The sequence below is a fragment of the Sporobolomyces salmoneus genome (assembly GCF_050403485.1).
Source record: "Sporobolomyces salmoneus JCM6883 DNA, S_salmoneus_JCM6883_v1_ctg67, whole genome shotgun sequence".
In the NCBI taxonomy this organism is placed as follows: Eukaryota; Fungi; Basidiomycota; class Microbotryomycetes; order Sporidiobolales; family Sporidiobolaceae; genus Sporobolomyces; species Sporobolomyces salmoneus.
In genome coordinates, this window is record NW_027481096.1 from 16,718 (window position 1) to 39,757 (window position 23,040).

The 23,040-nt window shown below is 52.2% G+C and overlaps 7 protein-coding genes across 7 annotated transcripts; 3 read left to right on the forward strand and 4 right to left on the reverse strand.

Moving 5' to 3' along the window:
* Positions 1-235: 235 nt before the first annotated feature.
* Positions 236-3,504, forward strand: JCM6883_004388 (choline/carnitine O-acyltransferase; the record flags this gene model as incomplete). Its single annotated transcript, XM_076634662.1, has 15 exons — positions 236-394; positions 593-783; positions 846-973; positions 1,037-1,088; positions 1,150-1,228; positions 1,294-1,579; positions 1,640-1,704; positions 1,763-1,842; positions 1,920-2,124; positions 2,188-2,278; positions 2,336-2,486; positions 2,553-2,955; positions 3,016-3,153; positions 3,220-3,354; positions 3,418-3,504. 15 exons carry the CDS (start codon positions 236-238, stop codon positions 3,502-3,504), a joined length of 2,250 nt encoding a protein of 749 aa, XP_076485340.1.
* A 266-nt stretch (positions 3,505-3,770) lies between these two features.
* On the reverse strand, positions 3,771-4,735 carry JCM6883_004389 (coiled-coil-helix-coiled-coil-helix domain-containing protein; the record flags this gene model as incomplete). Its single annotated transcript, XM_076634663.1, has 3 exons — positions 3,771-3,907; positions 3,976-4,314; positions 4,495-4,735. 3 exons carry the CDS (start codon positions 4,733-4,735, stop codon positions 3,771-3,773), a joined length of 717 nt encoding a protein of 238 aa, XP_076485341.1.
* A 158-nt stretch (positions 4,736-4,893) lies between these two features.
* CUS1 (U2 snRNP complex subunit CUS1) lies at positions 4,894-7,273 on the reverse strand (the record flags this gene model as incomplete). The annotated part of the gene is made up of 9 exons (XM_076634664.1): positions 4,894-4,940; positions 5,024-5,581; positions 5,650-5,704; positions 5,773-5,884; positions 5,958-6,152; positions 6,227-6,419; positions 6,485-6,818; positions 6,886-6,993; positions 7,067-7,273. 9 exons carry the CDS (start codon positions 7,271-7,273, stop codon positions 4,894-4,896), a joined length of 1,809 nt encoding a protein of 602 aa, XP_076485342.1.
* A 1,684-nt stretch (positions 7,274-8,957) lies between these two features.
* On the forward strand, positions 8,958-15,478 carry CDC39 (CCR4-NOT core subunit CDC39; the record flags this gene model as incomplete). The annotated part of the gene is made up of 10 exons (XM_076634665.1): positions 8,958-9,725; positions 9,796-10,268; positions 10,327-11,984; positions 12,054-12,565; positions 12,632-13,458; positions 13,527-14,114; positions 14,184-14,298; positions 14,360-14,984; positions 15,043-15,170; positions 15,236-15,478. The coding sequence occupies 10 exons, from the start codon at positions 8,958-8,960 to the stop codon at positions 15,476-15,478; spliced, it is 5,937 nt and encodes a 1,978-aa protein (XP_076485343.1).
* Positions 15,479-16,076: 598 nt separating this feature from the next.
* JCM6883_004392 (uncharacterized protein) lies at positions 16,077-19,163 on the forward strand (the record flags this gene model as incomplete). Its single annotated transcript, XM_076634666.1, has 8 exons — positions 16,077-16,188; positions 16,331-16,513; positions 16,583-17,317; positions 17,377-17,895; positions 17,959-18,508; positions 18,572-18,647; positions 18,710-19,088; positions 19,153-19,163. 8 exons carry the CDS (start codon positions 16,077-16,079, stop codon positions 19,161-19,163), a joined length of 2,565 nt encoding a protein of 854 aa, XP_076485344.1.
* Positions 19,164-19,779: 616 nt separating this feature from the next.
* On the reverse strand, positions 19,780-20,288 carry JCM6883_004393 (uncharacterized protein; the record flags this gene model as incomplete). Its single annotated transcript, XM_076634667.1, has 2 exons — positions 19,780-19,921; positions 19,981-20,288. 2 exons carry the CDS (start codon positions 20,286-20,288, stop codon positions 19,780-19,782), a joined length of 450 nt encoding a protein of 149 aa, XP_076485345.1.
* A 1,078-nt stretch (positions 20,289-21,366) lies between these two features.
* On the reverse strand, positions 21,367-22,978 carry NOP1 (rRNA methyltransferase NOP1; the record flags this gene model as incomplete). The annotated part of the gene is made up of 7 exons (XM_076634668.1): positions 21,367-21,409; positions 21,548-21,824; positions 21,896-21,980; positions 22,045-22,314; positions 22,395-22,531; positions 22,643-22,804; positions 22,969-22,978. The coding sequence occupies 7 exons, from the start codon at positions 22,976-22,978 to the stop codon at positions 21,367-21,369; spliced, it is 984 nt and encodes a 327-aa protein (XP_076485346.1).
* Between the last annotated feature and the right edge of the window lie 62 nt (positions 22,979-23,040).

Below are 23,040 nucleotides of genomic sequence, written 5' to 3' on the forward strand. Positions count from 1 at the left end.
TCTCCCGAAAGCAGTCATTCAGGGGAAGTTCGAATCGAGACGACAAGTCCTAACCTTTCCGAGGTTCATTCGACGCGAGCGCGGCAGTCGAGACCGAATCGAAAATCTCGGAGCGTGGGAGCGAAAAAGTGGAGAAATTCGTGAGTGAAATCCGATTTCTCGTCGGATTCGAAGCTTTCACTTGCATTCTCACCTTTCACCCAAAACACCTTCAAGACACCCTACAACCGCAGAGATGCAAACACCAAGACCGCAACGTATCGATAACACGGAAGCTCTCGCTCCTTGGGCGACTGGGAAAACTTTCGCTGGACAAGATCAGCTACCGAAACTACCAATTCCGCCTCTTGAGGAGACAATGACGAAGTATGTGAAAGCTCTCGAGGCTTTACAGGTACGTCTCTTCCCTCTAGCGGTGAACAGAGAGAAAAAGTTACGTCAGGGAAAGAAGTGGGGGAAGAAATCGCGAAGATGGCAGGCTTAAAGCACTTCCTGCCCGTCCGGATACGAAGCACAATACCTTGGGATACAGGGGAATACATAGAGGCTGAAGAGAGAAAGTACTGACGCGAAATTTTTCGCTCGTTTTTAGTCTCCCTCTGAACATGCTCACACCAAGCGAGTCGTTCAAGGTTTCCTCAAGAACGAAGGTCCTCTACTGCACCAGAAGCTCAAGGACTACGCCTCGAATCGGGCTTCTTACATCGAAGAATGGTGGACAGAATCTTACCTTTCTCATTCCGAATCCGTCGTTCTCTCCTTGAATCCTTTCTTCATTCTCGAGTGAGCCTTGCTTCTCTCTCTTATTCACGTTGAGCTACAGCTGACGAGACTCGTGGCTGCAGAGATGACCCAACACCGGCAAGAGGTAGTCAACTCATGCGAGCAACTTCGCTCATTCTCGCAAGTTTGTCCTTCGTTCATGATTTACGAGCTGGTGTGCTCGAACCCGACAACTTCCGCGGTACTCCTCGTAAGCTTTCCTCTGCTCGTACCGAGTCGAATGCCAAAGCTGACGACAGACTTGCGTCTACAGTCGACATGAGTCAATACACAAAACTTTTCGCAACGGCTCGAATTCCCACAAAGTAAATTGGATTCGGCTCTATCACTTGTCAAACCGTTGATTGAGCTTTGAGTACTTTACAGGAACGGATGCAAGATGCAAGTGGATGCCGAATCTCGACACATTATCGTCATGGCAAGAGGTCAATTCTACTGGTTCGACGTGAGTTGCTCCTCTCAAACACCGCATGATACAGCTCGATCACTCACAATTCATTCTCTCTGTAGGTCCTCGATTCGAAGAACCGACCTTGCCTAACTGAACGAGCTCTTCTCTCCAACTTGACTGCGATCGTCGCCGATGCTGCTCGAACTCCTCCGAATCAAGTCGCTCAAGCCGCCCTCGGAGTCTTGAGTACTGAACGTCGAGCAACCTGGGCCGAACAACGACAGCACATCGCGAAGAACATGGGGAACGCAATGTGTCTCGAAGTCCTCGACAAAGCTCTTTTCGTTGTTTGTTTAGACGACTCGAACCCGGAAACCGCTAGTGAACTGTGCAGCAACATGCTTTGTGAGTATATTGAGTGCTTCCTTCGCTTTCGTATCAAGGACTGACGATTCGAACTCGCAGGCGGTACTTACAAGCTCGAGCAAGGTGTTCAAGTCGGAACTTGCACGAATCGATACTACGACAAGGTGAGACGATCGAGCTATGAGTTCGCTACTCTCAGCTCATTGTGCTATCTTCTCACAGCTTCAAATCATCGTCGCCGCGAATGGGGCAGCCGGTATCAATTTCGAACATTCGGGAGTCGACGGTCACACCGTTCTTCGGTGAGCTGCTTCTACGTCTCCGCGTATCGTATCGTACTTCTCTTATCGTACTTCTGTGACGCTCTACCATTGTCTAGGTTCGTCGCCGATGTTTACACTGAGCTCATTCTCCGATTCGCCCGCTCGATCAACTCTGCTTCCGGAACTCTCTTCAAAGCGAAACTCTCTCCCTGGGCAAAAGGTGGACCTGGCAAGAAACCCGAAGGCGAGATCCCGGAAGAACCTGACACGGAACCGAAGAAACTCGAATGGATCATGACCCCCGAACTGAAACAGGCAGTCGTGAGTCCTTACTCTCTCTGATATGCGACTCTTGGTCCTTAGCTGATACTCTTTCGACAATAGCGCTTTGCCGAAACCCGTCTCGCCGATTTGATCTGTCAAAACGAGGCAGTCGCACTCGAATTCGAAGTTTATGGAAAGAACGCTATTACTCGTGGGTTTCGTACTCTTCCATTGTTTGCGAGCATGCGCTGATGTTCGCTTGCTACAGAACACGGCTTCTCTCCCGATGCTTTCGTTCAAATGGCCTACCAAGCCGCTTACTTCAGTCTCTACGGACGAGTCGATTCGACCTACGAACCCGCTATGACGAAGAACTTCCTTCACGGTCGAACGGAAGCTATCCGATCTGTCACTCCTGAGTGAGTTCCCCTCCATCTTGCTGAAACCGTTCGCAGATTGCTCATTCTCGTTTTTCATTCCCGCAGAGCTCTCGCATTCGCCAAAGCTTTCAACTCTGATGCCTCGCCTCGTGAAAAGGTCGCCGCTCTCCGCAAGGCCTGCAAAGCTCACACCGAATTGACGAAAGCCTGCGCGAAAGGACTCGGACAAGATCGACTCCTCTACGCGATGTACTGTCTCGCACAGCAAAAAGAACGATCGGCTGCAAAGGCAGGAGACTCGTCTGCACCTCCCTCCGACAGTGAATCGAGTGATTCCGAAGATGTCGAACGACTGATCGCGAGAATTCCGGAATTGTTCAAGGATCCGGGTTACGCAAGGTTGGGATCTTCTACGATCAGTACATCGAACTGCGGTAACCCTGCTCTACGATTGTTCGGGTTCGGTCCTGTCGCGGCAGACGGTTTTGGATTAGGTTACATTATCAAGGTGAGTCGCAGCCTTTCTCATTCTCAACAATTCAATCTCACTCTTTGCTTCTATACGCAGGACGACTCGATCGCGATCTGCGCAGCCTCGAAACATCGACAAACCTCTCGATTCCTCGAGACCCTCCGCCTCTACTTCCTCGAGATCCACAAGATGCTCAAACAGCTTCACCAAGAAGCGAACCGAAAACCCAACTCGGTAAGTTCCTCTTCTCCTTCAACCTGTCGATCTGTCAGCTCACAAGCTCTCTGTGCTATCAATCAGGTATTCGTCGATCACTTTGCTGGAGAAGTCGATGCGAGATCCGGAAAACCTATTTCTCACATTCGAAACGGATCGCTCGAGCTCGAAGAAGCAGATTACGACGATGGCTACGGGTTCTACGGTTCCGTCAAAGGGGTACGTCTTTCACTCTCTTCTCTTTGCCTGATCTGGAACTGACGGACTATTGGCCGCGAACAGGAGGAGAAACCTCACGATCGAACGAGGAAACCTGGACAACGATGGGCTGTCACTCCGGGAACCAAGATCAAGACTGTCGATTTGTGAACGCACTCTCTCTCTCTATACCTCTTACTGCCTCTCTCTGTGTTTGTCTCTTCTTATTTGCACGCGCGAACGCTGTACAAGTCTCTGTCACGAAACAAATTTGTCTTCCCTCTTTCCTGTCTCGAGCGGCTCAAGACCGTGCGCGCATGTTGAGCTTCTCACCGCGACAATGACGCTGAAGGGAGAGATGCAGATTATGAGATGGGTTTACTATTATTGACAATTTTCGAGGTTCAATACGAATACGATTCCGGTCAAGAAAGATTCTATTTCGATGGTGTAGCTTCGTCGACGGCTTCTGCAACCTTTTCGAGGAAGTGTTCATCGGGAAGGGCGAGAGCAGCCTCCGCTCGGGTAATGAGGTCATACTCGTCTGCGTCTTCATCGTCAAGATCCTCCGCATCTGAGGCGAACAAACCCGCATATATCAGTTTCTACTTTGTCCAAATATACCGAGTGATCGCTGCTCACCGTTGCCGTAGATATCAGGGTGTTTCCTGAAGCACTCTTGCATTTTCCTAAACTTCTCGACGCAATCGACTCCTTTCGGTTCGGCTTCACTGTACACGAAACACGAGAACGCCGCCTTGAAATCTTCTCCACAGGGTCCGTCGGCCATTCCACCCAGACACGGACAGTCCCAGTTGATCTCGCCCGTTTCTGGGTTGAACGCTGCCGCTTGAGAATTTTCTTCTTCGGGAGCGGTGGAGGAGGTAGGGTCGGCGGCGGAGGGTGCGGGAGCGGATTCGGCGGAGGAAGAGGAGGAAGAAGAGGATGAGAGGCTAGAGGGAGTGAGGGATTCCGGGACGACTGAGAGAAAGGAGAGAAAGGAGAGAAGGCAAAGGATGAAGTCAGCAATGTTAACAAGGCCAAAAGTGTTGCCCATGGAGCAGCCAGCCTCTCAGGACTATTCGAGACTCCTCTCAAGTGCATCGGAAGCTCGGCAGAGGGCGAAAGAGGGGAGAGATCAAACGAGATGAAGCAACTCACCTTCCTGCACCTTTTCCTTGACCTTTTCGACTACAGCATGCTTGTCTTTCTTATTCCCGACTGATAGGATCACGGCGGTCCATCCAAAGAGAGCTACGAGACCGAGAGAGGCGACGACGATCGGCTTCTGAGTTTGGGATTGGTGGACGCCCCGTCTTGGTGCGCTCGACGAGGCGAATCGTTGGATGGGAATCTGAACTGGTAGGCGTCGGGGAAGCGTTCGGAGAGGTGCGCGTAACATGATCGATTAGCGAATGATGAAAGAACAAAATCAATTTCTCGGACTTGCTTCCGAATCTCGCATCGTAACAATGGGGTCACTCTGGAGCTGACACTGTCGCGAGGAGGCTAACGTTGCAACACATGGGAAACAAAAGATCGCAGACGGGAATGCAGCTTTTAGAACTTGAACTTTTCCTTCTCCTTGTCCTTCTTCTTGCTTTCAGCTGTGAGATCCACGAAGCAAGGAAGTCAGGGACACTGCTCGTGGGAGGACAATAGCTCATGTTGAAAGATGAGGATGACTTACCCATTTTCCTTCGTTTCGCAACTTCCTTCGCCGCAAAATCACTGAAATCTTCATGCGTTCCACCTCTCTGGTTCCCTGCCGCTTCATACCTCTGTCTCAACTCGTTCTCCGTCAAGCCCTCAAGATCTGCCGCATCAAGCGCGATATCGACTCCACCCGCCTTTCGTTTCGTTCCTCTCTCTTCTTGACCCAATACCGGTGCTTTCGCTCCTCCTCCCGCTCCCCCTCCACCTCCTCGAGAAAGTGCCGAAACGTCGTAAGTACGATCCGAGCCCATGAACCCTCGCATCCTCGATTCCTTCTCCGGTAAAACTTGATACAATTCCTTCGGTCCCGAATCTTCTTCCTCGGCTTCCTCCTCTTGAGTCGCATTCGTCGTTTCTCGTCGTTTTCGAAGTTCGAGGAAATCGGGAGTTTCGAGTCCTCCTGGAACTGTAGACGCAACGGATTCGAGCCCGGAAGGTGTCGCGAGTCCGTTTGCTGGAGTCGCGAGTCCGTCGCCGTAGGAGGGTTCCTCGCCGTCGGATTCTTCGTCCGACTCTTCCTCCTCCTCGGATTCTGTGTGGATATCTCGCGATCATCAGCCTACCGCTTCGATTCAAGGCAGAACGATCACGACAACTCACCTTCAACTTCGGGTTCGAGTTCTCCCCAAGGTTCCCTCTCAATCGGCTCTCCACTCTGTTCCCACGAAACAGAAATAGAGTCAGACCAACGGCACCCACGGAATGAAGGGTGATGATGCTTACTTGTTGACCTTGAGCGTCTGAGGCAACACCGTAAATATCTCCATACAGCGGTCGACCGTACTCGTCTAGAGGAGGTTTACCCCATCCACCAGGGTGGAATCCCCATGCAGCTCTGTCATCCTCCCATACAAACTCCGGTCAGTCTCGTGCTCAAAAAGCGCAAAAGAGGGAAAATGAAAGCTCACCCTTCTGGAATTGGTGCGTTCAAACCTGGGATTCGTAGATTAGGGTAAGAAGGAGGAGGACCGTAACGTTGCATCGAGATGAGCCATGGTGGTGGTGCGAGAGGGGGGATCGAGAGAGCTTCTTTGAGTTCGGGGGAGAGGTCTCCGGGTTTTTTCTCTTTCAGTTTCGTTTCGAATTCTTTGCCTTCGTAGTACCTAACATCGAGAACAGTGATGCATGAGCTCCATGGTATAGGCGGGGAGGAGAAGGGGAGGAAGTCGATTCGTACATTTCACCAAATTCAGTCATTTTAGGCTTTGTTTGATACTTGAAGAACGCATCGTGAAGCTTTTGATAGTCGATATCGATCTTGCCCATTTTCGGTTGTACTCGTTCTCGAGTCTTTTGTTTGAGTGATTGTCCTTCTTCCTTTTCCTTGATCGCGTCTCGTTGAGTTGCGATACCCGTATCGGCGATGAAACCTGTGCATCGAGGATTCGCACGATCAGTATCCTCGTACTGTAGATCGATGACAACTCCGACGCACTAGGTAGCTGGAACGCCGGTTTCTCGATTCCCCTCTTCCCCGCCAAATAATCCCTCTTCTGTCCCCAATGTTGCGGAATCGGTACCGTATTCTTATGACTCTTGATCATGACCAACAACCTCGGATCCTGAGCCGACACATCGACCCATTCGACTACTTCAGGTTTCGAAACCAAGCGTTTCAATTCCGCGACGGTTAGTCGATTCATTTTACGTTGTTTGCGCTTCGAGATTTCTTGAGGTTCTTCTTCGTCGTCTTCGGAAGGTTGTTCGTCGTCGGAGTAGATGATCTCGCCTTTATCGTCTCCAGTGATCGCTCGAGATGAAGATTCAGTCTGCGAACGAGATTATTTCCGTCAATTGTCGCACTCTCGCAGCTGAACGAGAGCGCATGAGTCTCACCTTTACTTCCTCTGGTACTTGGAAGTGCTTGAACACATCCTCGAATCCCGCCGGTACCGAAGAGAGGTCCACTCCATCTTCCGCCTTCACTTCGGGCTTCTCCTCACCCTGGGCGGCGTACGATCTCAGCAGTCAGCTCCACTCGAACCAGCATCACCCTAGCAAGAAGGAGAGAGCTGACCTGTGTAATCTCTGCGGGTTTCTCGATCGGTCTCTCATCAGTCACCTCGCTCGTCGCAGACTTGGCTGCTGATCCCTTCTGTTTCTTCTTGAGTCGTTTCAGTTGTCCTCGAGATTTGTTCGATGTCGAGATTGGGGCGCCGTTCGCTTGAGGTGGGTTCGAGGTTGATGAGGAGGAGGATGGAGGAGGAGCGGCGGTTGAAGCCATGATAGCACCCGACGCTTGCTGTATCGAACAGATAGAAAGTTGGTGTTCGGCAGAGATGTGGCAGCGAGATAGGCGGAAGTGAAAGGTGCAAGATGAACTTCGTCGCAACTCGCGGCTCAAGTCGAGAATCGCAAGCTACATTTCGCACAACTTTTCGCTGTGACCTGCCCTACGAGGAGCACTGTTACACTCTGTCGCGAGCGCTGCGGGTCCGGAAACGAAGCACGGGCGATATGGACCAAGATTCAGAGAAAACAATTCGATTGCATAAACTGATCTCGAGGTCAGTCAGACGAGACCCTCCCTGTCATATCGACGCCGGTAGTAGAGTCCTATGATATTGAAGATCGTCGGCCTTCATGCGACCTGCGCCTACAGCCCCGCCGACGAGCAACTTGCCGATTCTATCTTTCCTCCTTGACATCTCAGCTCCCGCTTCGTCTCCGCGAGCTTATGACTCCTCTACCTCCTCGCCCACAGCCCGTGATGGTCTTGTGTCCCATGTATCGCTTGCCAAAAACGTCGAAGACTACGCGGTTGTTGTCCCTGATGGGTCGAAAAGCTTGAAGCAACGTTCGAAAGGTTTTCAGCGTATGTTTGTCGCGTCTTAGCGCCGATGAGCTTGACCTTTATCGTTTGTGACGTAGGGTGAGCTGTCGATTCACGAGAGCGTCGATTCACGAGAGCGCAGGAGGACTGGCCCGTCGTCGCATCGGATCGTGAACGACTGGAAACGAGAAATGAAAACTGTCTCGATTAGGGTTGGTCACAGGCGGGAGCGACCGTCTACCGGGGCTCAGTGTCAAATGCGGTCGTCGGTGTAGTCGATGCTTGTACGAGACGAATCAGAAGCCGTACTGTTGCGAGCAGGAAAGACTTTCTTGTCGTGTGATATTGGCGATACGTGTCGACCTCCTTCACGTGAAAGAGCGGTTTCCGCCGCGACGAGCAGAACGAATATCCCCCTGAGATTGCTCCTGAGCTTGTATCGCTGTGTTCCGTCGACGAGAGCCGGTGAATTTCAGGGGAGGAGGGCGAGAGGAGAGGAGATTCCGGGACGATCTTGACCGCCGCTAGCGCTTGAGGGAGAACTACTAGAGCCTAGTGAAGCCGTATCAAGTGAATCAGGACTTGGCCGAGTTGGAGTAGAGAGGAGTAGAGAGGAGAAACGCAAGTTGCTCTTCTTTCCCTCTTTCCATAGACGACAGGTTCTCTCGCGTGTAGATAGACAGAGTTGAGCTCTAGCAGGAATACCTCTAACACCTTAGCTATACCCCTCCCCTTCCCTAGAGTTAGTCCTCCTCCCGGTGAGTCTCTAGATCGATCACTTCCTGGGACCTCCCAACTCCCCTGAACTCTGACCCACCTCGTGTCTCGAGACGCTGACGACTGACTATATCACATTCTTGACTGCTAGCTCACTCTTCTACACCCTCTCTGTACCCTTCGCGCCCAGTTCTTCGCCGCCTCTGATTTCCCCCCGAGGCGGCATTTCTCCTCTCGACCCTCTCAGTGATCAACTCTCCCGGGACCCTTTAATTCGATCCTTTTCGATCAGTCAATCACGCTTCACCCGCGAGTTTGACTCGGAACCCTCAATTCTCACCTCTCGACCTCTTCGCCCGTTTAACCTGTTAAAACTCCCTCAACTCTCCCTCTACCGGACTCGCTCGTCCTCCCTCCTATGAGCAAGTTCGGTCGAATGGGCGAACCGAATTCTACCCCAGGAGGAGGAGGAGGCGGCGCAGGTGATCAAGGAGGAGGAGTCGAAATGCGTGTCGCACAGGAAATGATCGAGCTCATCGAGATTGCCAACCGAGAAGGGGAACAAGGTAGACCCGTCGACGTACAATCTTGGATCAAGGCCGTACACGAAGCTCACCCCGGTTTGAGATGGGGAGACGTTCTGAGGGTTTACGATTCTCCGATGCGACAATTACCCGATACGACTCACTCCCTCCGCGCCCTCGCAAACATCCTCACCCTCTCTCCTTCCCCCGCACCCGCTCAGGAAGATCCCCGCGTCAACCGTCCGACTTCAACTTCGCAAGGTTTCACTTCTTCTCCCGGAGGAACTTCTGCAGTTAGCGGTCTCTGGTCTCCCTGGGCGAACCCTCTCCTTCAATTCACTCTCTTGGATCGACTCGTATACCTCGCGATCTCTTCCTCTTCCTCGCCGCAAAACTCTTCCGAACCACCTTTCCTCCTCTCTTCTCTTCCTTCAGTTCACAAACTCGTCCTCCCCGAAGACGCCTCTCACGCGAGTCCGACGATCAAATCCCTCGCTACCGGAGTGCAAACGAGCGTGTGGAATTGCGCAGAATTGGTACAAACTTTGATTCGACTCGGTGCGGAAGGAGCGGGAGAAGTGCAGGCGAGAGCTCATGAACTGATCGATCGAGGTTGCAAGAGTAACCCGGAGCTATTCTTGATTGGTTTGATCGAAATCGAGGTGAGCGGCCGTTCTTCTTCAGTCATGAAGTATCTGCTTGAACTCACATGAACCATTCGGTTGCCCTCAGAAACCTTGGAACGCACTCCATGCTGAACTCACGGCTCGACTACTCTCCACCTTCCTCGCCGGTCATCCTTCTCACCAACTCGTCTTCCTTCGTCTCCATCAAATCGATCGACAATTCCTTTACGCCGCCTTGCGCGATTTCTACGCCGAATCGGAAATGAACGTTACTCGAATCGTCGATATCGCTCAAGATCTCAAGGCTCTCGACGAGATCCTCGACAACCTTCGACCGTTCGAACTCGTACTCGATATGGCCGCGCTCGCGAGTCGAAGAGAATACCTCAACCTCGATAAATGGTTGACGAGTCAAATCAAATCGCACGGAGGCGGATTGGTTAGAGCTACGCTAGAGTTTGTCGGTCACAAGGTTGGACACGAGTTGAACAGACAAGAGATGGAGATTCCGAACGAACCGACAACGCTCGCTTTCAATGCGGCGACGATCGCGGTTTTCATGAGGGTTCTTCGAGCAAAGTGAGCCTTTCTTCCCTCTCATTCTTCTCGTGATCGTTGCTAATTTCTGCTTGGACAGTCACGAACTCTTCACCGGAACCGACGTCGAACTGTTCAAAGAAGTTCGAACTCAATGTCTTCAACTCCACCCTCGTCTCATGAATTTCTCCCCGAAAAACTCTGATTCCGAACCCGGCATGTCGGTCACGACTTTCTCCCCCGAAATCGAAGCCGAATGCGACGCCCTCTACAAAAGAATGTACGAGCAAGAAATCCCCGTCGACAAGGTCGTTTCGGCTCTCCGTCAAGCGAAGGATTCCGACAATGCCCACGATCACGAGTTCTTCGCTTGTTTCCTTCACGGTCTCTTCGACGAACACCGTTTCTTCAACACTTACCCTCTCAACGAATTATCCCTCACGGCTTACCTCTTCGGAGATCTCATTCAGTATCACCTCATCGACTTCATCCCTCTCGGAATCGCCGTTCGTTACGTCCTCGACGCACTTCGAAATCCTCCCGACTCGAATTGGTTCCGATTCGGTATTCAAGCGTTGGCGAGGTTCCAAGGGAGATTGAGTGAATGGCCTCAACTCGCTCATTCGATCTTGTCGATTCCTCACGTTCAACAACTTCATCCGGAAGTAGCGAACACGGCTCGACAAGCGTTGGTGCAACGGGAGGAAGGAGAGAATGGAACGGGAGAATTACCTGGTGGAACCGAAGTGGGAGCGTTCGATCAAGGACCTCCTCCTCTTCCCGAACGAGTTGCTTTCACGGCAATCCACGTCGAAACGGACGGAGGAGACCCCGAAGCACCGGACGAGCTGACCTCGGACAAGATTCTCTTCATCGTCAATAATTTGGCTCCTTCGAATTTCGACACGAAAGTACGAGATATGATAGATCGAATCGAACCGAATCATTTCGCCTGGTTCGCTCATTACCTCGTCGCTCAACGAGTCAGTATCGAACCGAACAATCATCAACTCTACCAACAATTCCTCGATGCACTCAAGATGCCTCTTCTCGTGAAACGAGTTCTGTACGAGACGTTTGTCAAACTCTCGACGCTCCTCAATTCTGAAAAGACGGTTCAATCCTCGACGGAACGAACTCTACTCAAGAATTTGGGATCGTGGCTCGGAGGATTGACCCTCGCAAAGGACAAACCGATTCGACAAAACAACATCGCGTTCAAACAACTCCTGATCGAAGGTTACGACTCTGAACGACTCATCGTCGCGATCCCGTTCGTCTGCAAAGTTCTCGAACAATGCGCGAAATCTCGAGTGTTCCGACCTCCGAATCCTTGGTTGATGGCGATTCTTCGACTCCTCGTCGAATTGTATCAAGCCGCGAACCTCAAACTCAACCTCAAATTCGAAATTGAGGTACTCTGCAAGTCGCTCGACATCGACATCAAGGACGTTGAACCGACCGATCTCCTCCGAAACCGACCTACCGCGAAGGATCTCGCCGCAGCTCAACAGAGTCAAGCGGCTGCAGCTCTTGCGGCGGCTCAAAGTGCAGCTCAACAACAACCGGCCGATCTCGCCCTCGCGTCCCTCGCGGCTCAAGGTCACCTCTCGCACGATGTCGACGAACACGGTTTGAGGAGTGGGTTCGGTCCTGCTTCGGCAGCTCATCACGCTCTCCCTGCCGCTGGTACCGATCACTCTCGTCAACCTCTCATGCTCGGCGTCAATCAACCCGGTTACTCTCTCTCCCTTCAAGGTGAGCAAAGAATTTCAGCTCAGTCGTTACTCAAAGTGATTCTGACTGATTTGGCGTCTTGGTTCACAGACACGGTTTCGGCTGCTCTTCAACCCCTTCCCAACCTCGTCGTCTTCAACCCTCAACTTTCTCTCTTCGCCTCTAACAATTCTCTCCGTCGTCTCGTTTGTGTCGCTATCGACCGAGCGATTCGCGAGATTATCGCCCCCGTCGTCGAGCGTTCAGTCACGATCGCCGGTATCTCGACTCGTGAATTGACGATGAAGGATTTCGCCATGGAAGGAGACGAATCGAAGATGGGTACCGCCGCTCATTTGATGGTTCAAAACCTCGCTGGATCTCTCGCCCTCGTCACCTGCAAGGAACCACTCCGACTCAGCATGGTCACTCACATCCGAAATCTCCTCCTTCAAAACGGTTTCACCGACGAAAACGTTCCCGAACAAGCGATCCTCGTTCTCGCTGGAGAGAATCTCGACCTCGCTTGTTCAGTCGTCGAAAAGGTCGCGATGGAGAAAGCGGTTATGGAAGTCGACGATGGATTGTCTCCGGCTTACTTGTCAAGGAGGAGTCATCGAGAGGTACGTTCGAAGACCACTCTCAGCCAGTTGACCTATAGCTGACTACTACTTCTCCGAATGGTACAGCGCTCTCGCGAAGCATTCTGGGATACCGCTGCGATGGCTGCGTCTCACTACTCGGGAATGCTTCCCGATCCTCTCCGTCTCAAACTCGGTGGACTCTCGGAACGTCAACTTTTGGTGTACGAGGATTTCGCTCGACTCCGCGTCCTCCCTCCCGCTCTCCCCACGAACGTCGATGGTCGCAACGGTCTCATCTACTCCGATGCTTCTCCCGCCATCGCCGCCGCTCCTACTCCCGTCCTCGCCGAACCCGTCCTCCTTACCGCTCCTCAAGTCATGGAGAAGTTCGCTGCTCTCGTCAGTGAGCTCGAAAAGGCGATCGCGAACGAAACCGCCCCGGCTCTCGCTGGAGTTGCTCAAGAATCCGACGTTCGACGAATCGTTCAACAAATCCCTCTCGTTGCCGCCGCCTCTGCATCTCGAGACGAAACGGTACTCGGTTGTTCGCAAAAAGTCGTTCAACTCATGTACAGGAGTTCGAACGCGCTCGGTCGTGACGCCTACGTCTTCCTCCTCGATCGACTCTGCGCCATCTCGACCAAGGTTGCGAAGGAGGTCTCGGCTTGGCTTCTCTACGCCGAGGACGAACGCAAGTTCAACGTTGCCGTCACCGTTGCCCTTCTCCAAACGAGGTTCATTCAAGTCGCCGAACTTGACGTTCAACTCGCAAAGTTCGTCCTCCGCGAATTCCGATCGACTGTCATCGACTTTGCTGCGAAGCTCGTCGCTGCCTGTCTCGCCGAGATCCCTCCCGTTGCGACGAAGGAACAATACTCGAACGTTCTGGAGGCTCTTCGCGAAGCTTCTCGCAACAATAAGGGTACCGATGCGTCAGTTTCCCTCTCCTCTTCTCTCCGTCTCAGTTTGATACGAGCTGACACCCCTCGTCGCTTTGCAGATCGAAAGAGCTGCTCCAACAACTCGAAACTCGTTCTGTCGCTCCCGAGGTTGGACCCGTTTCGATTTCGAAAGCTGCCGTCAACGAGCCTGCCGTTCGCGAGCAGCTCACCTTCTGCTTCGCTGAATGGGTTCGACTCTACCAACAATCGTACAACGTCGAGAAATCGTTCGTCGACTTTGTCGTTCAGCTTCAAAAGCAAGGCATCCTCAACGGAGAAGAGATCTCCTCCCTCTTCTTCCGAGTTTGCGCCGAGGTCAGTGTCGACAGTTACATCAAGCACAAGGCGGCAGGAGGAACTCCCGCAACTGGTATCTTCCAACCCGTCGACGCTTTCGCCAAGCTCATTTGTTTCATGATCAAATACCACGCCGACCCGACTGGAGCGAACAACGACAAGGCCAAGGTTCACTACATGACGAAAGTTCTCTCGATCGTCGTCCTCGTCCTCGCAAATTCGCACGAAGAACTCGGTCCTCACTTCCAACAGAAACCTTTCTTCCGATTCTTCTCGAGCTTGTTGAGCAACCTCGCAGCGATCGAACTTCACCTCGGTCCTGCCTACTACCAGATCCTTGTCGCTTTGAGGTGAGTATCGAAGGACTCGAGTCGGTACCCATGATCACGAACTAACTCGCTTCTCTGCATCACTCGCAGTCACTCGGTGAACACGTTGCAACCCATGTTCTTTCCTGGCTTCACCTTCTCCTGGGTCGGACTCATCTCTCACCGACTCTTCATGCCGAAGTTGCTTGCGATGGAAGATCGCGACGTGAGTTTCCCACTCTCCTCTGTATCGAGTTCTTCATCTTACTCATTCTTTGCCTCTATAGGGTTGGACTTCGTTCCTTCGTCAACTCATCGCTCTCGTGCGATTCCTCGCTCCGTTCCTTCGTCGTGGCGAGTTGACCGACACTACTCGAGCCCTCTACATCGGAACTCAACGAATTCTCCTCGTCCTTCTCCACGACTTCCCCGAATTCCTCGCTCAAGCTTATTACGCCCTTGGAGACGCCATCCCTTCTTCCTGCATCCAGCTTCACAACCTTGTACTTAGCGCCTTCCCCGTTGACGCTGGAATCCGTCTCCCCGATCCTCTCCAACCGGCTCTCAAGCTTGAAGTCCTTCCCGAAACTCAAGTCGCTCCTCACTTCCTCACCGACTACACGATCGCTCTCTCGACTGCTGGCGTGCGAACTTCGCTCGACCAATACCTCTCGACTCAGCAACCTGCCTCGTTCGTTTCGAGCCTCAAGGATCGTCTCGCTCTCGCGGGTGCCCAGGACAAGCCGGAACGGGATCCCAAGTTCAACGTTCCTCTCATCAACTCGCTCGTTCTCTACCTCGGAGTCGTCGCTTTGAACTCGTCCAAGGCGAAAACTGGATCGGTCAAGTTCGACGCTCAAAGCGAACCCGCCAAGGTTCTCAGGCAACTCGTCGAGGAAGTTGAACCCGAGGGTGAGTGATTCCGTTCTCTATTCAACTCTCGATCGAAAACTGACGATTTTCTTCGTAGCTCGTTACTACCTTTTGTCGGCGTGCGCGAATCACCTTCGTTACCCTTCCTCGCACACTTACTGGTTCTCGAGTTTCCTTCTCGAAGTCTTCGGAGAGACTTCGAACGAGGCGGTTCGCGAGCAAATGGTGAGTCTCCCTCTGCCTTTTCGCCCTGAACACTGAAAGCTCACTCACTGTGTTGCTCCCTTTAGCTTCGTGTCCTTCTCGAGCGAACGATGGTGTCGAAGCCTCAACCTTTCGGAATCCTCTACACCTTCTCGCAACTCCTTCACCTCCACAACTCTCACCTCTCGGAACAACTCAACCGTCTCCCCGTCGAAGTCCGCGGTGTCGCTCCTTTCCAGGACTTCATGAGTTCGCTCTTGAAGAAGACGATCGTCGCCGGTCAAACTTCTTCGAACGTTCCTTCCGCCTCTCAACCCGTGCCAGTATAAAAAGGAAGAGGTCTCTCCTTGTTTCCATTCTTCCCTCCTCTTCCTCCTCCTTCTTTCACGTCAAACCGCACTTCCCCCCTGTTTCAACAGAATTTTCGTTTTCTCACGCTCGCACACTCACGCAAAAAGGATCCTCGAGTTTTCATTCTTTCAGTCCAGCAGTCAACAAGCCGTCGTGTTCCTTCTCCTCTCTCTCTCTCTCTCAGGGTTAGTTGTGTTTCTTTACTTTACTTCTCTCATTATCCTTTCCCCTCCCTCGCCGCTTTCTACTTTCATTCTTACCCCGTTTCAACTCTGTTTGTCTTTTTTCTTTACTTTTTTACTTTTTTTAAACCCGTCCACTTGATTCTCTCTCGATTGATCGTATTTTGTAACCTACCGTACTCTCATACCCAACTCATTCTTTTCCACCTTGTCAACAACGAGCGAGAGAAGAGAGCTTTCGGATGAAATTGCTTGCGAAGAAGTTCCGAGAGCCCTGGCCGACCAAACCTCGTCAACTCATCTCTTCTCTCGGCATACGAGACTACTCCCTCTGCTTTTACGATTTACGAACAATAGCAGAGGGTACGGCCCTCCCGAACAAACCTCCTCTCCGATGGCTCCTTCTTCGTCATCCAACAACAAGTGGAAGTTCCCAACGCTCACCCTGCATTGCAGCTTGATCGCTCTTGTATTCGCCCTTGCTATATTCAGATTCTTCTTACAAGGTGAGCTGTCCTTCACTCGTTCAGTCTGTCGTTGGAAGAGACGGAGAGAAGGTGGAAGGAGAATAGTCGTTCCAAGCCTTCGGGCCAGCTGCCTGTCGGCTCTGCCTGACTACGAGCTGATAGTACGGAGCTACTCGACCAGATTCCGGCGATCGACATCACTGCCGTGCGCTGCTCAACACTGGAAGATGGCTCGACTCTTCGCACACGAGTTGGCAACCAGAGGGTTGTATGCTGCATCCATACACTCCGAAACAAGTTGGACAATGCTTGGAAGGTCGGACAGTTGTATTCATGGGAGATTCCACCGTGAGGCAGGTATTTTGTGAGTTTTGCATTTCATTATGTTGTGCTTTCTTCGCACGGTCGAGCTCACTCGGCTCGCCTGAAACAGATGCCGCGGTCAAGCATGTAGATAAAAAGGTGGAAACGGTCGCAGAGAAGCACTCAGACCGGACGATCAAGGCAGGAGGAATCACTTTCTCGTTCTATTGGGACCCGTTCCTTAACTCGACGAAAGCCGATCAACTTCTCAGGGGGACCCTCGGCGCATCGACTGGAGACAAGCCTACACTGGCGGTCATTGGAAGCGGGATCTGGTTCCTACGGCATCCGGAATCAGGAGGAATCTCAACTTGGAATCGAAGAATGGACGACATCTTCGCCGCCGCGAGCCCTTCTCACCCTCCCCTCGCCGACGAACTTATCCTGCTACCCGTCGAAAACGCGATTGAGTCTCGTCTTTCGCCAGAACGAGCGGCAACCGTTCACCTCGAAGATATTCAAACGATGAACCAAGGACTCGACGACCGGATCCGGAGCGCTGCTGCGAAAGCGGGAGCGTCAGCGAGCAAACGACAACGACCAGTCCTTGCGATTCCTCGAGCGTTCAACAAGCTCATCGCAGGACTAGAAGACGAAACGAAGGACGGACTCCACTTCAGCGATTCGATCAGCAAGGTTCAAGCGAGCATCCTCCTGAATTTGCGATGTAACGACGTTCTACCGAAGAAGTTCCCGTTCGACAAGACCTGCTGCTTTCAGTACCCTTCGCCGAATTACGTTCAGATCGCACTCCTCGTCGTGCTTCTCGCATGGGCTCCCACAGGTCTTTACCTCTACTCTCGATGTGAGTCTTCCCACGCCGAACGATTCTGAGCCTTGAGCTGAAACCTTCTTCATATATAGCCGACTTGTCACCTTCGCTTTACAACTTCTTCCCGGATCAGAAATACCTCCTTCCTCTCGCCATTTTCAGTTTCGCCGTCTCTTTCCTCTTCGTCGCCGATCGAACGAATCTATTCCTGAAGGAAAATAAGCAGTACGACGCTGCAACCTTCGGCTTCCTCTGCATCATCTCGCTCGTCGCCGGAGTTGTCACGATGAAACCAGTCGAAAAGGATCTCGGATTCCTCAACCGCGATCAAACGGACGAATGGAAAGGATGGATGCAAATCGCGATCTTGATCTACCACTACGTCGGAGCGAGCAAGATCAGCGGGATTTACAACCCGATTCGAGTCCTCGTCGCCGCCTACCTGTTCATGAGCGGATACGGTCATCTCAGCTTCTTCCTCAAGAAGGCAGACTTTGGATTCGCTCGAGTCGCGAATATCCTCGTTCGACTCAACCTCCTCACCGTCGTCCTCGCTTATTTGATGAACACGGATTATCTCAGTTATTACTTTTCTCCCCTTGTTACCATCTGTGAGTACTCTCACTCTGATTGCGGTAAAGTCTTACTGAATCAGAGGGCGGATGATATCACAGGGTTCGGGATCATCTGGGTCACACTCTGGATTGGTCACTCTCGAAACGATCGACCCCTTTTCCTCCTCTCGAAACTCTGTATCGCCGCCGGACTCACCGCTGCATTCTTCATGATCCCCGGACCTCTCGAATCGACATTCGGACTCATCAACAAGGTCTTCTCGACGAACTGGAACGCAGGAGAATGGAGATTCCGACAAACGCTCGACATGTGGATCGTTTGGGTCGGAATGTTCACCGCTTACGCGTTCATGAAGATCAAAGAGTTTCGAATCACGGAAGACCCTCGCTGGAACGACTGGCAACGATGGACGGTCATCGGTTCGGCGTTGACGATGGCGGGTTACTTCCTCTTCGAACTCACGAGGGAATCAAAATTCGTTTACAACGGATACCATCCTTACGTTTCGATGTTCCCCGTGTTGGCGTGGTGCGTGTTGAGGAATGCGACACCGTTCTTGAGGAGTACGAGCAGCAAGTTCTTCATCTTTTTCGGTCAATGCTCGTTGGAAACGTTCATCATTCAGTTCCACCTTTTCATTGCTGGAGAGTAAGTCCAGTCTCGATCTCACCCTCGTGAATATGGTAACTGACAATCTTGTCACTGCTACAGCACTCGAGGCATCATTATGATGATTCCAGGCGGACCTTGGTTGAGACCGCTCAATTTTGTAATCACCTCGCTAGTCGTAAGTCTCTTTCTCTCATTCTTTCGCCCTCGAAGTCGACTCTCATATTCTGGTCTCTCTAGTTCGTATTCGTCTCGAATCAAGTTGCGATCGCCACGGGAGTTCTCACGTCCTGGATCTGTTATGTTCCCAAGCCTACTTCTTCTCGACTGCCGACGACAACTTCCTCCGCTATCCCCTCGATACCTTCCTCAGCGACTCTCGCATCCTCAGGAGCTCATACTGCAGGAGGAGGACCTGGAGGAGCCGAGTACGTCGCTCTAAGCACGATCAGCGACGACGACAGAACAAGTCGAACGAACGGAGCTTCTCCGCGAGGGATCGAGAAAGACAGGGAAGGGGGTGGAAGTACAACGTCGAAGATCGGAGATTGGCTTAAGAGGGATCTGCGGTTCCGATTCGTCGTGATTCTGTTCGGGCTTTGGGTACTTAACGTCGTTTGTGCGTCGCTTTCCTCTCTCTCAGCTTCTCTTGGCTGGTGACTAATCCTCTATCTGACGTGCAGATCCTCAATAACTTAGCATCGTTCTCATTTGGGCGGAAGGGGAGAAGAGTATCATAAAGCAGCTTTATTTATCATGGAAATTCAAACTTAGACGCATTATATCCTGTTCAACCCTCGGAAGTCCATTCGTTCGCCCAACTACCGACGTCTCCAGCTAGAACTTCCCTCAAATACACAACTGGGAAAAGAGATCAAGCTCGGACTCCTCGACTTCGGTTTGCTTTCACTCCTAGGACCAACTACGTCTCCGTCTCTCGTCAAATGTCCTGCGGGACGGTAACAGAACGGGTGAGTCACATATCGACTGCTGACGATTGACCGGGAAACGAGACTTACCTCCTCCAGGCTTCTTCGCTCCAGCGGTCCGTCTCTCTGGCTCTACCCCTTCGCTCCGAATCACATTCAGCTTGCCGTTCTCTGATTCCGCCTCGTCGATACCCGTTGTCTCCCCTTCCTCCACGACCTCGCCCTCTACCTCGTCCTCGTCCACCTCGCCCTCGACCGCGGCGTCGATGATCGTCGAATCTTCTCCGCTTGCGCAAATGGTCGTTGCCCGGTGAGTCGTCTCTGATGTACCGGCGTCCTTGTGATCGATCGTCGCGTTCGGGTGACTCGTCTCGATAACGTTCAAGCGTCGAAGGTGAAACAGGAGGAGGAGAAAATGGTGATGGGGATTGAGACTCGACTCGCAGGCATTCGGGGATGTTCGGATACCGGCTCCTGTCGAGCTGCATGTCGATTCGCTGAAGCGTTGCGTTGTGGAAGGTTTCTTGACAGAGGTCCCAAATGTCAATTTTTGCGTCCTCCACCTCCTTAGCCTCGACGAACAGTGTCTTCCGTCGCTTGATGTCATAGAGTAGGACTCTGACCTCCTGTGTGCGACTTCTGGCGTCGAAGAAGAGACGGGAGACGACGTCGTGGTGACAGGCAATCATTCGATACGATTCCCGAGTAAATCCGCCTATTCCCAGATTCGCCATGATCTTGACCATTCCCACGAACTTGTTGAGGGCTGGAAGGAACTCGTCGAGGTTCTCAGCGAGGACGAAGTCTTCGTCGAGGTTGTAATCCTGCTTGAGATCGTTGAGTCGTTCGGTCGCTGGATTCTCGTAGTCCTTCAACGTCCGCTCGATCATGTCGCGACGAAGTAGAGAGATGGGGAAGGGTTGCAGTCGTTCTAGTCGTAGCCAACAAACGTGAGGGATGCCAAATTCGACGAGTTGACACAATTCGAGAGTTTCAGCTTGGGGCGCATCGGGATCCCAGGTCGGTTTTGTGCGCTTCCCCCTCGCGTAATCCTCCGCCTCCTGTCTGAGTGCGATATCGTCCTTCGGCTTCCTTCTCGGCCATACCGCGGTACTCCTGCTAGGAACTTTAAATTGCTTGTCGAGCCAGGTGGTGGAGCACTGTGAGTGTCCCTTCAGTTGGTTCCACGTTGATCGCAGTAAAGTAGGTCTTCTCAGCTTCGGTGAGTGGTCGAAGGAGCGACATATCGAAGGAGAAGAGGGGGATGCGAGGTCGAGCGGCGGATGAGGGTCTGGAAGGGAAGGGAGCCTCGTAACGCGTGATCGATTTGCTTGATCGTAGTTAGGTGGGCTAGTGATCGTTCTGAGGCTGAGAGGCGGGTGTCGAGGAAGAACCCGTGCAAGAGACTTCCTTTTGAGCTCCTCTCGCGCGAAAGTCCCTTTGTTCTTTGTTCTCCCCGTGCCTCCATACCCGATGAGGGTGAGGAGCGAGGGCACACCATCAGCTGCAACGACAAGAGGGCGTGAGGAGAGTCTGCGGGAAGAACGCGGGCAAATCTTTCAGTCTCTCGCTCAGAGAGAACAAGGACGGAACGACAGAGAACGAGAGCTGAAGCAATGTAGAGAGAGCGAGATACTGTTTCACAAGTAGTATAGAGCGGGTGTGCAAAAAGGTAGGGGTCTAGGATCATACAAACAATTGAAAGGGGAAAAAAAGGAAACAAGAGATGAGAAAAAACACGACAAACGAGCGACGACGACGCTCTTCTCCACCTCCTCTGACTCTCCAGAAGTACGAGACAAGCTCAGCGAGTCGATAGAGGGTGTAGGGAAGGCTGTAATCGAGCTAGAACGGGAGAAAAAGAGAAAAAGGCCTGTAACTCGCTCAAAAATGGTCAGAATCGAGTGAAAGTTGGATAAAAATGACGAAAAACACGCGTACGGCTCAAATATGACGTCCAGGGAGGTTCTAAGTATGTCTTTGGTACTCAGCAACCAACATTGCGTGATCCCTGGGTGTTTTTGGTGATTTTGGGACGATTAGCACGTACCCTGCGACGAGCATCACTCTCTGGACCATTCTCAAGGCCTCTGGAGCCTCTAGGGACTCGCTGAGACCTCGAGAAGGTGAGAAAAAGGAGAGAACTCACCTTTCATAGGGTTCTAGAGTCAATTGTTCCCTCGGTTTGAAACTCTCCGACTGCAGTTTCTTCACCTCGGCCGCGAACACGACTTCTGCCGGTGCCGTTGAGTCGATACACGAAGCCTTGATCGAAATGACGGCGTGTCCACCGTTCTTGAGGAAGTGGTGAGCGTTCAAAGCGACGATACGAGCTTGATCGGGTTGAGCGACATCGGCAAAGACTACGTCGACCATCGAGAGGAGCATGCGGTACTTGTTGGGGTGGCGGGCATCTTCGACGATAGCTGTGAGGTGGACGCGAACGTTCATCAGAGGCCTTTCCGAGCCGTTTCTGAACAAGAACCCGACAACTCACGAATAACGTTGGTTCGCTTCTTGGCCATGTTGACGAGATCACGTCCAGATCGGTGGGAGAATTCAACAGCGTAGACAGTTCCCTCCTGTAAAAGAGAAGAGAGTGAGCGAAAGAACGAAAAAGCTCCAGAAGAAAGGAAAACGACGTACGGGACCAACTACATCAGCAACGTGAGAGACCGAAGTTCCGGAAGCAGCACCAAGGTAGAGAACCTTCTTTCCAGGACCGATGTGGATGTTGTCGAGACCTCCGAGGATACCAGCAGCCAACTTGGAACGGAAAGGGTTCCATACTCGGTACTCGACCTTTTCGGCGGGAGCGTCGGCGACGGAAGAAGGTTGTTCGATCGAGATACGCTTCTCTCCGTAGACGGATTCACCGGGAACAAGGTTGCGAGTGACGAGGAGATGTTCTTTACCCTAATTTTGCCAATTCGAGTGTCCTATCAGTCTCGTTTGTCGCGGAGTGTACTCGAAAGACTGATTCTAATCGAACTGACCTTGGCGACGAAGACTCCCGGGTGCCTGTGAGGTTCAAGGATGACTTTGGGTGCTCCCTTTCCTTTGGCTCCGACTCCTCCCCTTCCACCTCGAGCTCCTCCTCGTCCTCCACCTCCGCCTCGTCCAGGGGGTCCACCTGAATAGTCCAAATATACCCAATTCAAAGGGAACAGAGAAGAAATAGCAGCAAGATAGAGAGTTAGTTGATTTTCGAGCATATATTCAATCGAAGTAAGATGCGACTTGCCTCGTCCACGGGGAGCACCTCGTGCTCCACCACGACCTCCACGGTCACCACCAAATCCACCACGTCCTCCACCACGTCCTCCTCCGGCTCCACCACGAGCTGAGAAACCTCCCCTAGCTCCTCCTCGACCTCCTCCTCGACCTCCTCGTCCACCGGGTGCGTCTGTGCATCCAAATTAATCACAAACAATCAAACATGCGATTTAACGTATCGTGGGAGATCCAGCAAAGCGTAGAGAATGGAGAGAAGGCGAGTAAGAAAAAGGCAGAAATTCATCAGTTGAAAACCCTCAACAAGCTTCAGAGGGGAGGGAGAACGGTACTGACTGAATGCCATGATAAATAAGTAGTCTTTGTTGGCTTTTGAAGGGTGGCAAACTGAGCCTATCGAGCAGTGTC